The sequence below is a fragment of the Mixophyes fleayi genome, chromosome 7 (assembly GCF_038048845.1).
Source record: "Mixophyes fleayi isolate aMixFle1 chromosome 7, aMixFle1.hap1, whole genome shotgun sequence".
NCBI classification, from domain to species: Eukaryota; Metazoa; Chordata; class Amphibia; order Anura; family Limnodynastidae; genus Mixophyes; species Mixophyes fleayi.
The window spans coordinates 113,963,179-113,977,176 of record NC_134408.1 but is presented as its reverse complement, the minus strand read 5'-3'; the positions used below and the strand labels follow the sequence as shown (position 1 = coordinate 113,977,176).

Sequence of the window (13,998 nt, the reverse complement as noted above, 5' to 3'; positions counted from 1 at the left end):
AACTGGTTTTTGACAAAATTCAACCTAGTGTGTTTGTTCATGTGGTAAGGAATATAGATTGGTCAGGTCTACTGGGACTGAGGGGAATGAATATGGTCTTAAGTACTGCATAACAAGTATGGGCTATGTAAATAATTGTCAATAAATAATAATTTCATTGATAGGCCTTGGATTCCCACAAAATGGCCGCTACACAAGGGCTGCTCTTTTATGTTGACTAATCTTTTTTCATTTGGAGCTTATTTAGGGTGTTAGCAAAATATTAGTTATGTGAAAAATGTGTCTTTTTAAAAAAATAAAAATAAAATACTATTTTGACAAATTTACTGAATAAGTATATGTATATTCACTTCTATAAAATTGATATAATCAGATATTGAGGAATGTATTTTTTAAGGAGAGTTCTATGTATTCTATCCTTTTTGTGCTTTATTTACCACATAAGTCACATGTCCTGTAGGTGGTTAGACCAGTGAGCAGCGGCTCATATCAGAGCATGCTAGACATTTGGAGAAATGGAGTGCCAACTCATTCTATACTTTACAGAATGAGGTTTGTCTTGAAGTCCAGTCGCTCGCATATGTGGAATGCAGGCTCTGTGCTTGAGGCTCACAAATATAAATTTCTGTGACGTTTTTTTTCTATCTTTGTACATTTTTAGAATAATATTCATAGTTTGGAATTTACACACTTCATTTTCTGTACACAAGCTGGCTGTATTTGTACATTATCACTTAGTTTCTCTTACAGCGCCGTCCTTTTCTTTGCTGATACTTGTGCATGTGGTAGGATATGCATGTCTACAGTATGTATTGTAGAGTTTATAAAGAAGTTTGTGCCACACAACCTTACACACATGGTCTGTTTTATAATGCTGCAACCAGGGATCCTTAGGTGTACATACAGCCATTGTTGTACTCTGCAGGCTGTTTCCTCGGGGTGAAGGTGCAGCGGCTTTTATCTGAACAAGGTGGATTCTTGGCGCTGCCAATTCTGCTGAGCTATTTCAGGAATGTAATGTGTGTGCACAACACTCCCAGCAGTACGGGACATTCTCTACCTCTACTGGTGTATGCCTGTGCTGAAGATGAGAGTTATTGGTCAAAAAGAAAATCACATGGCAACATCTGGGCACAGCCTATTTTTCATTGTCAGTTTATGTGCAGATTTACAGTCTACCTTCTATCTAGTACTCAGTCTAATAGTTTGGGCACATACAAATTGTAATTGGTTTCCGCAGATTTTTCACTTTTCATGTTTAGACTAGTAACGCTGCAACCTTCTTTCAGCTGTGACTCCAAGTGCCAGTGTGCCAGCCGTTGCTTTGGTGTCCCAGCCGTTGCTTTGGTGTCCCAGTGTGCCAGCCGTTGCTTTGGTGTCCCAGTGTGCCAGCCATTGCTTTGGTGTCCCAGTGTGCCAGCCGTTGCCTTGGTGTCCCAGTGTGCCAGCCGTTGCCTTGGTGTCCCAGTGTGCCAGCCTTTGCTTTGGGGCACCACAATAGATGCTTCACAATAGAATATTTTTCACCTCTGAAAAACAGGGCACCTAAAATAGATTCTTGAACTCTAATTAGAGTTCTGACCCGTAGGTTGTGCATCGCTGGTCTAGACTACTTAAATTTTCAATGTGTTTATTCAAATATAATCCAACTTTTACGTGTGTCTTTTTAGGTCGTGGCCTGTGTGTGTCCTGGTTACACAATTTTTTGTCTGTACATCTACACCTTTCTGTAGGTAAACATTTCCTGGCTTGTCTATCCAGGTAAACATCTTGGTCCATTTGCCTATCCTGCTGCACTTGTCATGGTCTGTCAAGGTTCACTCGTCATAATCATCATCATCATCTATTTATATAGTGCCAGCAAATTCCATAGCTCTGTACAATTGGGGCCTCTGTCTGTCCAGTTAAACATTTACTTCTTAGTCTATGTCTAAGGTTGAAACATAGTAATTTTTTTAACACAGATTTGTGTGTGTGTGTATGTGTGTATATATATATATATATATATATATATATATATATATATATATATATAGTTAATAGTAGAAACAACTATTGTGACCTCCTGATGCATGCTAGTATAAACAGTGCATTGCTTCAGACCAGTTATGTTCATAGTGAATGATCCTATATGCTCTGTTACTTCCTTATTGTCCTCTAAACATTGACTTTTGAGTACATTCAGACTCCTCTGTTACTACAGGGGTTTTCTTGTGTGAGGCTTCCTGTAATCTCTTCTCGGTTGATGTCATGGAGATAAGCTGATGTCATGGAGATCTGCACATCTGGTACAATGACAGAACTGGCCCTTGGGGGATAATGCGGGGAGGGTTAATTAATGAGTAGCCCCAGGTTGGACGCTGCAGCTGCAAGTACTGTCAGATCTTGCTTATAATGGTATATACCCCAGAGGGAGAGGTGGTGGGGAGAGCGAGGGAGGCTTGTGATAACACACAGCTAAATGTGTTTCCATTCTAATGTTTTCTACTTCTGGCTTTTGTCTGGGCAACACATGGGATCTTGGTGTTTGCAAATGACAGCTCTAGATTATTACCCCTCTTGTCAGACAAGTCATTCAGGGCAGCTCTGCAGACCTTCCAAGGAGAACTGATGGTCTGCATTCTGAAGAACAATAACCCTTTCAGCTCCAAGTGCCTGTATAACTTGTGTAACATAGAATCAGATACTGCTACTTTCATTGTTGCACGCAGGGTTAAGCTTTTGCTACAGTGTTGCACAAAATATCTCCCTGATCTGTCTACCTGGTTATATGACAGCAAGTGGGATTGTATGATGTAATGCAAAAAGAGTGATTATTATTAGATCTCGTACATGTGCACAGGATTTTAGATGCATTTGTTGCAGTTATCTTTAGTGTCTGTTTGTTGTGTAGAAAGTTTAGCTGCTCTGCTCTTATACAAATCCTGTGTGCTCTCCTGCAACATTACAAACTTACGTGTGAAGGTGGAAATATCAATCGGCTGCTCTTTATTATGCCAGTTTAACAGAGGCCAAAACTACATCTAGTGAGGGTGGCCCTATAAAGGGGCTGACCTATAGTTTAATTCATTTCAATGCACTTTTGTGCCGGGAAAATTGCTAGTGGCACATGAGGGTGGCGTTCTGGATATTTTTTTGTGGTTGGCTGACATATTGCCAGCACCCTTGTCTCTTAAGCTAGTGTAGAGATACACCAACCATGTCTTATAATGAGCATAGGATTCCCTTCTGCCAGATTAGCTTCTGGTCTTGATTCTATGCTGCCCTGTTCTTTATATAGATAAATGTATTCGAAAAGCCAGTTATAGCAGTGTAAAATCACTCTTTAGACAGCAAGTGTGAAATAGTTTGTCTTTTATTCAAGTATATGCATATACAGGGAATATACAGAGAACAGTTCAGAATTGAACAAGATTAAAGTCTGTTTGCACTTTATATCTATTTATACCTTAAAGTCCAGCCCTCTTACATTCGTTACTAGTCACACAGTACTTTTTGCAGCCTATGGGGGGAATTCAATTGCAGACAATGGGGCATATTCAAAACTATTACCGATATTACAGTAATAGTAAGTCGGATTTCAGCTCACAGCTCCCTGAGCCGCGAGCTGAAATCCAGTGAGAAAAGTACCGTAATACCGGTATTTACGCGCACTATTACCGTAATGACGGTAATAGTGCGCAGGGCGTGTTAATTTTGGCTGTAACGCCAACAATTGAATATGCCACAATATGTCGCGGGGACATCGCACAGAGCACATTGCCGCAATTACGGTAAAAAAAAAAATCTGTTAATTTTTCGGGTGCGAGAAAAAACGAGCTGAGATTTTACAGAAATTTCCGCCGCATCCGTGAGAGACTTTGCGGCTAATTAAATTCCCCCATATGTGTTGTGTATCAAAACACAATGTTGAAACTTGAGCTTTATAGTAACTTCCTCTCATGTGTTTTTTTTTTTAGTGCATATTGTATATTTAAAGTCCTCCATAAAACTGCCTAAACAAAACCTAATTCATGAAGCAACAAAGTAGCGGGAAGACGGTGTAAAATATCTTCGGGTGATGTTACGCGCCTCGTTTTAAACTGGTCGCCCTATGTGGACCTATTAGGTCCACCATAATGCATTAGTTTGTATAACTTTTGCGAAAGAGCAGAAGTTTGAACTGGCCGAACCACATTTTTAGGCACACTATGAAAAAATAAATATATATATATATATATATATATATATATATATATATATATATATATATATATATTAATAAAAGCTTTGAGCACAGAAAAGTACCATATGTAACAAAGGCAGCCTCTGTTTCCTCACTCATATGTAAACTAATTCTCGGGGCAAAGCCTCATGTATAGCTTAAATGAATAAGTTACATTTAATGAAAGTTTATTTTGTAGTACCTGTCTCATTGCTTTCTAAAGGTTTGGTAATCCGTTATTAAATGATCTGGTATACTTTTCCCTGTGCATGTACAACCATGTTATTCATGTGCAGATGTAATTCCTGCGTAAATGTCCAGTTATTTACTACATAACACATACTGTGCTGCTGTCACACCAGATTACAGGTTTCCTAATCATTATCACTCGCCCCATCACAATCCTTGCCCATTTTGCTATGAATGTAACAAATCACATCATCAAGTAATTCTCATTGTATGTCACAATCTTTATGACATCCTCTTTATGAGACTCTTCTCATCAGACAACCACGGATGGATCTATGTTCTGCTATTTAAACATTAAGGTCAGAGTGAGCAAATTTCTAGTGCGACCTGCGGTGTGCTCTGCCTTCATTCATACTCCAGGACTGATAGGTAGACTGACAGATTGTGTTTGTGGGATGTTCTGCAAAGACCTCCCCACAGTCCACCATTAAACCTTGGGGCATGATATACCTAATGCCATATTGAAAGTAGGGCAGTAATGCTTTGGCAGATAGACTTGGTCTCTGTCTGACAGGACTTCTGTCAGTTCCTCCTTTGTATGTAGTGATCAGGGTGGTTGTATAAAAGTAGCTGGTGTGTTGAGAATTGTACCAATATATGAAACCACCTCATTTGCAGACACTGAACAGTGAAAGCAATGCAGCAAATACTGAGCGCTACTAGACTTTCCACTTAACGTATTTGTATATTATATATAGGAACTAAAGAAGCATTTTATTTGGTAAATAAATATAATTTATAATCCTATTTATTTTTTTGTGTGCAGATGTTTATAGGAGTATTATGTAAATAAAAGAAACTCTAGTATGAAACATAAGTATGTCAAGGATTTGTTATTTTGACAGATCCTCTTCTGATGATACCGGCATGCATTCTTGAGTAGCTTCTGAAAACATAGGCTATTTCAGATCTTTTAAGTTCCCCGTCGCTTACCACAAAATTGCTGTCTCCACTGTGTGTAGGTGACAGAATGGCAATGATGCTATTACATAACATTTTTAATTGTGATTGTCTTTATGTGTCTCTCGGCTGAACCGGCCATTTCTGCTCTTGTGGTTTTGTCTTGTGTGTGATCTCTTAGATAATGGTATGTCATGATGTGTTCACTATGAAGGGGTGTCGTAGAGAACATTATAATGTGATTTTTCATTAACTTGCTAGGCAGATATGTGTAATATGTAAAGATATTACTAATGATACTACATAGTGTACTTGTCTGATTTTAGAATTCTATGTGTATTTTCAGCTTTGTTTAAAGCTGCTTTCCTGGTTGGGGTAAAGAAATAGCCCAACATATATTGGTACCCATGGCCCCATTCCCTATAGCCCCATGGGGTGCTTCATCCTGTCTCGAAGCCCCTTCTGAAAGCTGCTATAGAGGAGTTTGTGGCCTTGCCGACTAAATCGAAGCACAAGCATGGACGTAGCCGCTTCTTATTGGTCCTCCGTGCACAACTATCTCATTGGCCACCAGTGAACGGTAATATCTCCCGTGGCTAACCAGGATTTAAAGCACGCCTGGAGAATGCTTCCAACCCGAATACAAACTGTAAAGTTTGGGGGAGGAGGAATAATGGTCTGGGCTGCTTTTTCATGGTTTGGCCTGGGCCCAGTTCTAGTGAAGGGAAATCTTAATGCTACAACATACAATTACATCCTAGAGAATAATGTGCTTCCAACTTTGTGGCATCAGTTTGGGGAAGGCACTGTTCTTGGTTCAGCATGACAATGCCCCATTGCGCAAAGCGAGGTCCATCAAAATGTGGTTTCCCGAGTTTGGTGTGGAAGAACTGGACTGGCCTGTACAGAGCCATCGCAACACCTTTGGGATGAATTGGAACACTGAATGCGAGCCAGGCCTCATCACACAACATCAGTGCCTGACCTCACTGGTGCTCTTGTGGCTGAATGGGTGCCAATCCCTGCAGCCATGTTCTATAATCTAGTGGAAGGTCTTCCCAGAAGAGTGGAGGTTGTTATGGCGCTGGGCGTCCCTTTGGGGCTATATCAATACCCGTGGTTTTAGAATGAGACAAAACATATGAATGGGCTGTACGGGTGTCCACATACTTTGGCCATGTAGTGTGTGTGTATATATCTATAATCTATGTCCTGGCCAGGTGTAGGGCTACGCTTTCTTATATAGAGGGAATACTTTGGGTAATGCTACATTTTTTGTGAACAAAAAATAATTATTTTGGTACTTAAGAGAAAAAGACTTTTCCGCAGGTATTACTGTATCTAGTAAGAGTGTATTTGTCCAACCGTATTACTGGTCATCTGTCTTTGAGGTTTTTTTTGTGCTTTTGGAGTTGTGCCCCCAAAACATTATATGCTGTCCGACATTGTCTTTAGTGACTCAGCCTCCAGTGAAATAGTTATTCTGTTCCTAGAAAGCAATAGAAGCCGTACAAACCCTGCAGTGGGGAGCTCTCTCCAGCCACCGATATATGATCTCCCTGCCTATTGCAGGAGCAGAGCAATGTTGTGTATGGGAACTGGTGAGCGCTGCGCTATTGGAGAGAGATACTGTTCTAAGCTGTAAAGACCCATAAGGGCTACAGTAATGCTAGTTTCCTAATGGCAATCAGAGGGTATAAGATTGGGCTTACGTCCAGTCTAAGTTTCATAATACTGTGTAATAGGTCTTCACTATCGGGTTGTGAAAGTGCTTAGAAGGATTTGGCAATATGTTGGGTATTCTTCTAAGGAAGCTCCTAATGTGAACATTTTATAGGAGCTTTGTATTTTTCAATTATAATACAGGAATTGGCACTTTTGGAAGTTTGCTCTGAATGTATGGGGTGGTCGTCAGCTCCCCCTTAAAGATACGTAATCCAGAGAATGCATGAACTGTATCATAGCAAACCTGCACATGTTACATATACAAAAAAGTTCCAGTACCGTCTTTACCTTGACCAAATGCCTATAGCTATACAGCAGAAGAGTTGTGTATATTTTAATTTATGTCTTTATTTGTTATGAAAGGATGGAAAAACAACTCAGAAGTGTGGTGTATATTTATCACACAAAGTCAAGTATTAGAATGAGTCCACTTTATAAAATAATACCCCGTCCACCACATGAAAAGCCAGCACTGGTAACAAAATAAAGTCATGTTCGCAGGCCGGTTCCTAAGTAAACTAAGGATCTTTTCGGGGGAAGGGTTTCCAACTGTAATGGAAAATGTAGACCTGTTTTATTGGTAGCTGTGGAGTTCTTATCCCTGTGTTTGTTTCCTGTATACCTTCTTGTGAGATTGACCAGCCCGATTCACACCATTAATTGACCATGTGTGACAGCGAGCACCAGATGTTTCTATACTGTGTTGCAGCATACAGTAGAAGTTGGTCACAGTGCTGTGTCATTGCTCAAATATCACAGGCCACGACAATATGTGCAACCTATACCCTTCATGTGTTTTAGTTATCCTTGTCCTGGGTCAAGATCCCACCCACTGGCTGGACATTCAGTGTGGCCTTGCTCATGCTCTTATCTCCTATTTGTTGTCCAAACACAAGTGAGCAGCACATGTTTGAACTAGTCCTGTGCAATCTGCTATTTGTGTTCTCATTGTATAAAACATACTCATTTTGCTAAAGCCCCATATAACAGCTTCCTGCCCCCTCTGGAAAGACTAGTGTGTCTGGTTTTCTACATCAAGTTAGAAAGATCTTCTTTATGTGTGCTGCTTTTTAGCTTTTAATATTATTTGTTTAAGCTATTGCACGTTTATTTTATACAGCACCTGTAGACTACACACTGTAGACTTATCCATTTTAAAGGCTTAATCGTTATTCACGAGCATGTAGCCTATACATTTACTAGAAACTGGTGACGTCACTGATTCACCATGCCCAATTATTATGAGGCACTGCTCTCTAGCTACACTCTTATGAATGTTAGCTCCATGCACAGGTGCTCTTTGAGTTAATTGTAATGTTATTAAAACATTGCTGCCTGTGCCTAAAGTCAGACATTTCAAGCTCAAATGGCATTGAGGCTGTAAGAAATTGGTTTCATTACTTAATGCTGTATTTGTAATTTGCTGTTTGCTAAATTTCAGTATTATTTTTCTACAATATTCCACAGCTCTGTATAGTGGAATACAGGGCTGCGGAATAGAACAATCAGAAGACTATAACCCCAAAGTGCAGAGTAACATTGGAAGGGTGACCTTACGATTTCTGTAAGCAAGAAGCAAGAGGACTGTATATAATGCCTATAAGGTGGGACCCTCACCTCTGTGGCACAATCCTGGACCTAACTAAATTTCCCTGGACATTAAACACATGGACATTTAACACATGTGCCTTTTAATTCATTCACTATCTTAGCATCCGGTGACTCACAGCATACACTGAGTATGGGCAGAAGAGACAGTGTTCATCAGTCACTATGGTCCTAATGCACCCAATGCATCACCCTGAGATTTATCCTGCAATCGGTTATCGTAGAGTGCTGCCATTGACAGGAGTGGCAATGTAAGTGGAATAGGATGCCCCTGCCATGTATGTATGTATATATATATATATATATATATATATATATATATATATATATATATATATATATATATGTATGTCTGTATCTACTATATAAATGCCTAGTGGCGTGTGTGAAAACAAAAAAAACAAGCTGCAGCGCCACCTGCTGGGCAGAGTTATACACTGACCTATATATTTCTTGAAGGAGAAATGACAGTTGGGAGTGGTTGGTGGTTGCCGGGGGTGACAGTGGGGAGTTTTTAACACCTTAAGTAGCTTGATGAAGGATGTGGCGATGAAGATGAAGGATGAGGTGATGGAGAAAAATGATGAGGTGGTGACATGTGAACAAAACCACGTTAAAAAAGGGCGCATGCGTCGGGAAGTAATGCTCTTCCCCTGAGGAGGCCTGGGCTAGGCCCAAATGCATGACAAGAACCTTTTTAACACCTTAAGTAGCTTGATTTGACTAGAATGCATGAGTATCATGCACGGGTTAACGTGTGTGTGTGTGTGTGTGTGTGTGTGTGTGTATGTATGTATGTATATATGTATGTATGTGTGTGTGTGTGTATGTATGTATGTGTATTTATATATATATGTGTGTGTAGTATAGAAGAGCAGATGAAGTGTACAAAATAACATTAACACAGGCTATTGCCTCAATTACACTGCTATAAGATATGTCGTATGACTCCAACAAAAGGATCAGCCTCACATAAGGTACCTACATGGGTATCCAGACTGGACAGAGCTCAGCAGCTCGATCTAACGGCGGCCTGTTAAATCATCCAGCGGATTTTTATTGGATCATTCTCAGGAAACGGATTGCTTTGAGGCTGTATGTATCAGTAGCTTCTCACTTACAGATATAACTTTTTATGGATCTTTTTACTTTTTTTTCAGAAATGGTTTTAGAACACTTGATATACGCTCTATAATTAGAGTACATTTATACTTCTCACTGATGTTTTAGAAGGAAGGACTATTTTTTAGATCTCTCGCGCTCTCTCTTGTCCGTTTACCTCCTCTCCATCTTTTGAATGGATAGTCATGCTATACACTGCCCTCACAAATGTTGAACAATCGTCCCCTGCGTTTCTATCAGAGAAGGGTGGTTGTGTAAGCTGTTACTCAGTGTGCAAATCACAGCTCTGGCGCAAAGATAAGGAGTTAACTACTAACAATTGCCCCCCAGGGTCCCAGACTCTGCTATCTAAAGTCGTCTTTTTTTGTCATTTGGGAGAATATTTTCTGTTAATCTGTTTTGTGATTGGGAAGCTTTGCCTCCAGAAGCCCCGGGCTTTGTTTGATGCAAGCAGAACTCATGAAAGCAAATCTAGTTCCCCTTGTTACTCTGCTTAACAGACTCAAATTGAGACTTCCCCTGTGTGTATTGAAGAGCCCCACTCATGCTTTGGGTAGAACCCTCTGTTTTCTGCACCATGCAAAGGCTGGGTCAGAGTTTGCAGAACAGGATCTGGCTGCTGACTGGACTAGGAGCAATCTAAGGAATGAAGCTGAATTTGCAAAACCTACGTAATGTAACAAACATGAGTTTCTGGGTTACATGGGGTTAACTTACTTAAACATCTGTCTCTTTAAATAATTCATTTAGTAGGTATCTATATCTAAAGGTTACATGTTTCTTCCATATAGATACATATGGGCTAGTATTCACACAGTGGGTTAAGTTTGCCTGGGACTCTCGTGCTAGAAGACATATTTCTGACAATTGGGTTAAATGCTCGTGTTATTAATTTTTATTTAAATAATTACAACATTTTTGCTTCCAGATAGACTAGTGTGATTCTTAAGTGTTGGTACCATTTAAGCATTCAGTACTTTTTTTTTAGTTCTATAAACCTATATTTTGAAAGTGTGTAATTATTCTGATGAATAATATATGTTAAAATCTTGACAATTTGTTCTGACGGCCTGGTTAGTAGTAATTGTAAATGTACAGGAAGTGAAGAGTGGTTATATGTGGTTAGTTACAGCAATCCCTTCACTCACAGATGTCACAGATTGCTCATTGCCCTGTCAGTGTACCCCCCAGCCCACCTCTGCTCTTTGAACCTAATATAATAATCACTACATTTACTGCCACCAGTAAGTTGTGTGCCATCAACAAGTGATGCAGTTAATATCATTAATCAAATAGACCAGGCCTGGCCAAGCTGTGGCTCTCCAGGTGTTGTGAAACTACAAGTCCCTGCATTCTGTGCCAGTAGATAGCCAGCCGATAGCTGGCAAGATATGCTGGGACTTGTAGTTTCACAATACCTGGTGAGTTGCAGCTTGGCCAGACCTGAAATAGACTGTATAAAGCTCATATAACCAAGTTCTGAACTTTGTTTCATACAGAGGTGGGTTTGACACTATAAATTTCCTGCATCTGTTTGACAGGAGTTGAACATTTCACCTTCTATATTCTCTGTGTGTGACTCCCTGCCTCCAAGCCTACAGACCTGTCCTTACTCAGTCACACAACTGGACAGGTCACTGTCTTCCACAAACTCTACACACTTCTCTGCAGTGGGCAATCTCATGATATCACTGGTTACAGGTGGTGCCAACTCCCCTCACTCGGAACATACACAGGAGAACGAGAGAAAAATAAGAAACGTGCTCAGACAAGAGTCAAATTCAACCTAAAAAAAGGAAAGAAATAGAATGTTTGGTAGTTTCTAGGTTAGACAGTCTTCCCTCTTTGTTAGTGTAAGTACAGATGTGGGCGTTGCCTTGTAATGAACGCACAAGCAGTGTTTTTTGTTTGGGGCTGGTTGCTGAGCTGGATAATAAGAGTACTACATCACAGCCAATAAGGAGGATTTGTTGAATCTTGGACAGGCTGAAGCTATTAAGTCTATGGCCGCTCCAGCTGTGGATTTAGGTCCTGACTGAGATTGCTTTACTCATCTCTCCCAAGTGGGTGTGAGTGGAATGACTGAAGCGTGAGGGGATTTCTTCTGTATCCAAGTACTTTGGCTGTGGTACTTGGTCTTCGAGAACCTCTTGAAACTATCATACAAGAGTCCTTTAACTCCATACACAGCTCATTCTCCTCCTATTTGGTAACCTTCCTACCACCACGTGTAATAATATATAACAATGTCTGCTGTGGTTAGGAGAGGTGTCTTTCCTGGTCACATGATTGTGCTATTTCAGTCTTCACCCCTACTCAAAATGATTCCTTCAATTATGGAGTAAAATGTTGAACGGCAAAGCCTTTCCATGTCTTCTTAAATATTCATGCATAAGTTAGAGTTCACCTTGATGTTAACGATTAAAAAATCTCTCAGATGTCTCTTCCCCAAGGCTCCTGAATTATTTCATATTTTAATTGATGCCACTAAGGCGTTAGTGTTGTTTTGCTGTGTTACCATATGAAAAAGTAGAGCAAACCAGGGTATGAAATGTAAAAACTCACCCAAGGCCCTCCTCTCTGGTCTCTGGAGGGTCTTCTATAAATCTGGTTTTGCACATAATGTTCACGCTTATGTTTTATATGTTTGACATTTATATTATTGTACTAAATCTTTATGTCGACAATGATCAGTCCTCCTAATGGGGTATTGATGATTTCTTTTTCAGATGCCTTTGTAAATAGTCAGGAATGGACACTAAGCAGAGCTGTGCCGGAGCTCAAAGTGGTGAGTAGCAAGTGGTCTTACATGATGTTTGTACAGTGTTTACATTACATGGTTAGAGTTGTCTGTTATTGGGATATAACAACTCTACAAAGTATTGATAATGTTTTAAAACCGCGATGGGCAACCCAATATACTTCATACATGCAGGGCCGGATTAAGACATTGTAGGCCCCTGGGCTACGGGTAATGTGAGGCCCCCATTTGTCAAGTGACTTATGGCCAATCCGATATTACCCTCCCCCTCTTCATAATGACACACATGTCCTCTCCCCCTCTTCATAATGACACACATGTCCTCTCCCCCTCTTCATAATGACACACATGTCCTCTCCCCCTCTTCATAATGACACACATGTCCTCTCCCCCTTTTCATAATGACACATGTCCTCTCCCCCCTCATAGTGACACATATGTCGTCCCCCCTCATTAGGGACACACGTTCCCCCCCCCCCCCTCATTAGGGACACACGTCCCCCCCTCCTCATAATGACACACATGCCCCCCCGCATAACACACATGTCCTCTCCCCCCCCCCCCCCTCATAATGACACACATGTCCTCTCCCTCCCCCCCTCATAATGGCACACATGTCCTCTACCCCCCTCATAATGACACACATGTCCTCTTCCCCTCCTCATAGTGACACACATGTCCCACTCGCCCCGCCTCATAGTGACACACATGTCCTCCTCCTCATAGGGACACACATGTCCCCCTCCTCATAGGTACACGCGTGCCCCCTCCCCCCCTTTATAGGGACACGCGTGCCCCCTCCCCCCCTTTAGAGTGACACGCCTGTGCCCCCCTCACCCTCATAGTGACACGCATGTCCTCTATTCCCCTCAGCCCCAATGTATCACAGTATTTCAAGTACACCAAGAAGTCCTTCTGGATGTAGCCTTAAACTTATGGGGGAAAACATTACTTTGGAAAATGCTTTAATATAGAAGCAAAGTGTGATCAAATCTGTTGAATTCCTTGTGCAAGTTAGGTATCCAGGGAGTTTCATGGCAGATAACGTATACATTTCATACACATATATTAGATGGCTTTGTATGAGAGCATCCCTGAATTCAGAAAATTGCATTGGAAAACTCTTTTATCACTTTAGGAAAGCTAAAGCTTAATAAAATTGTATTACATTGGAAAAACATTGTTACAGTTGAAGGTCCCCCTATATATTCTGTATATTCTGTACTTGAACTATTTGACCTGAGGCTCATTGTTCATACCTTTTTCAAAGGGTTAAAATGAGATCTGGAAAATGATGTATTTAAAATATTTTCTGAAAACAGCGGGTAACAAAGTGCTGTCACCACAGAGGAGATGACGGTATAAGAGTACACAGGTATTGTAAATGGCTGTATTGCACATGGCGAGGTCCTGCTAGCAGCCTTGATAT

General features: G+C 40.6%; 1 protein-coding gene across 5 annotated transcripts in view; it reads left to right on the top strand.

Annotated features, from left to right (window-relative positions):
• AGAP1 (ArfGAP with GTPase domain, ankyrin repeat and PH domain 1) overlaps positions 1 to 13,998 on the top strand; it is a 280,099-nt gene that overhangs the window by 134,755 nt on the left and 131,346 nt on the right. For all 5 annotated transcript variants that reach the window (XM_075180403.1, XM_075180402.1, XM_075180404.1 and 2 more), the window contains one exon: positions 12,538 to 12,596. In XM_075180403.1, coding sequence (XP_075036504.1) covers positions 12,538 to 12,596 — 59 coding nt within the window. The remainder of the gene's footprint in view (positions 1 to 12,537; positions 12,597 to 13,998) is intronic.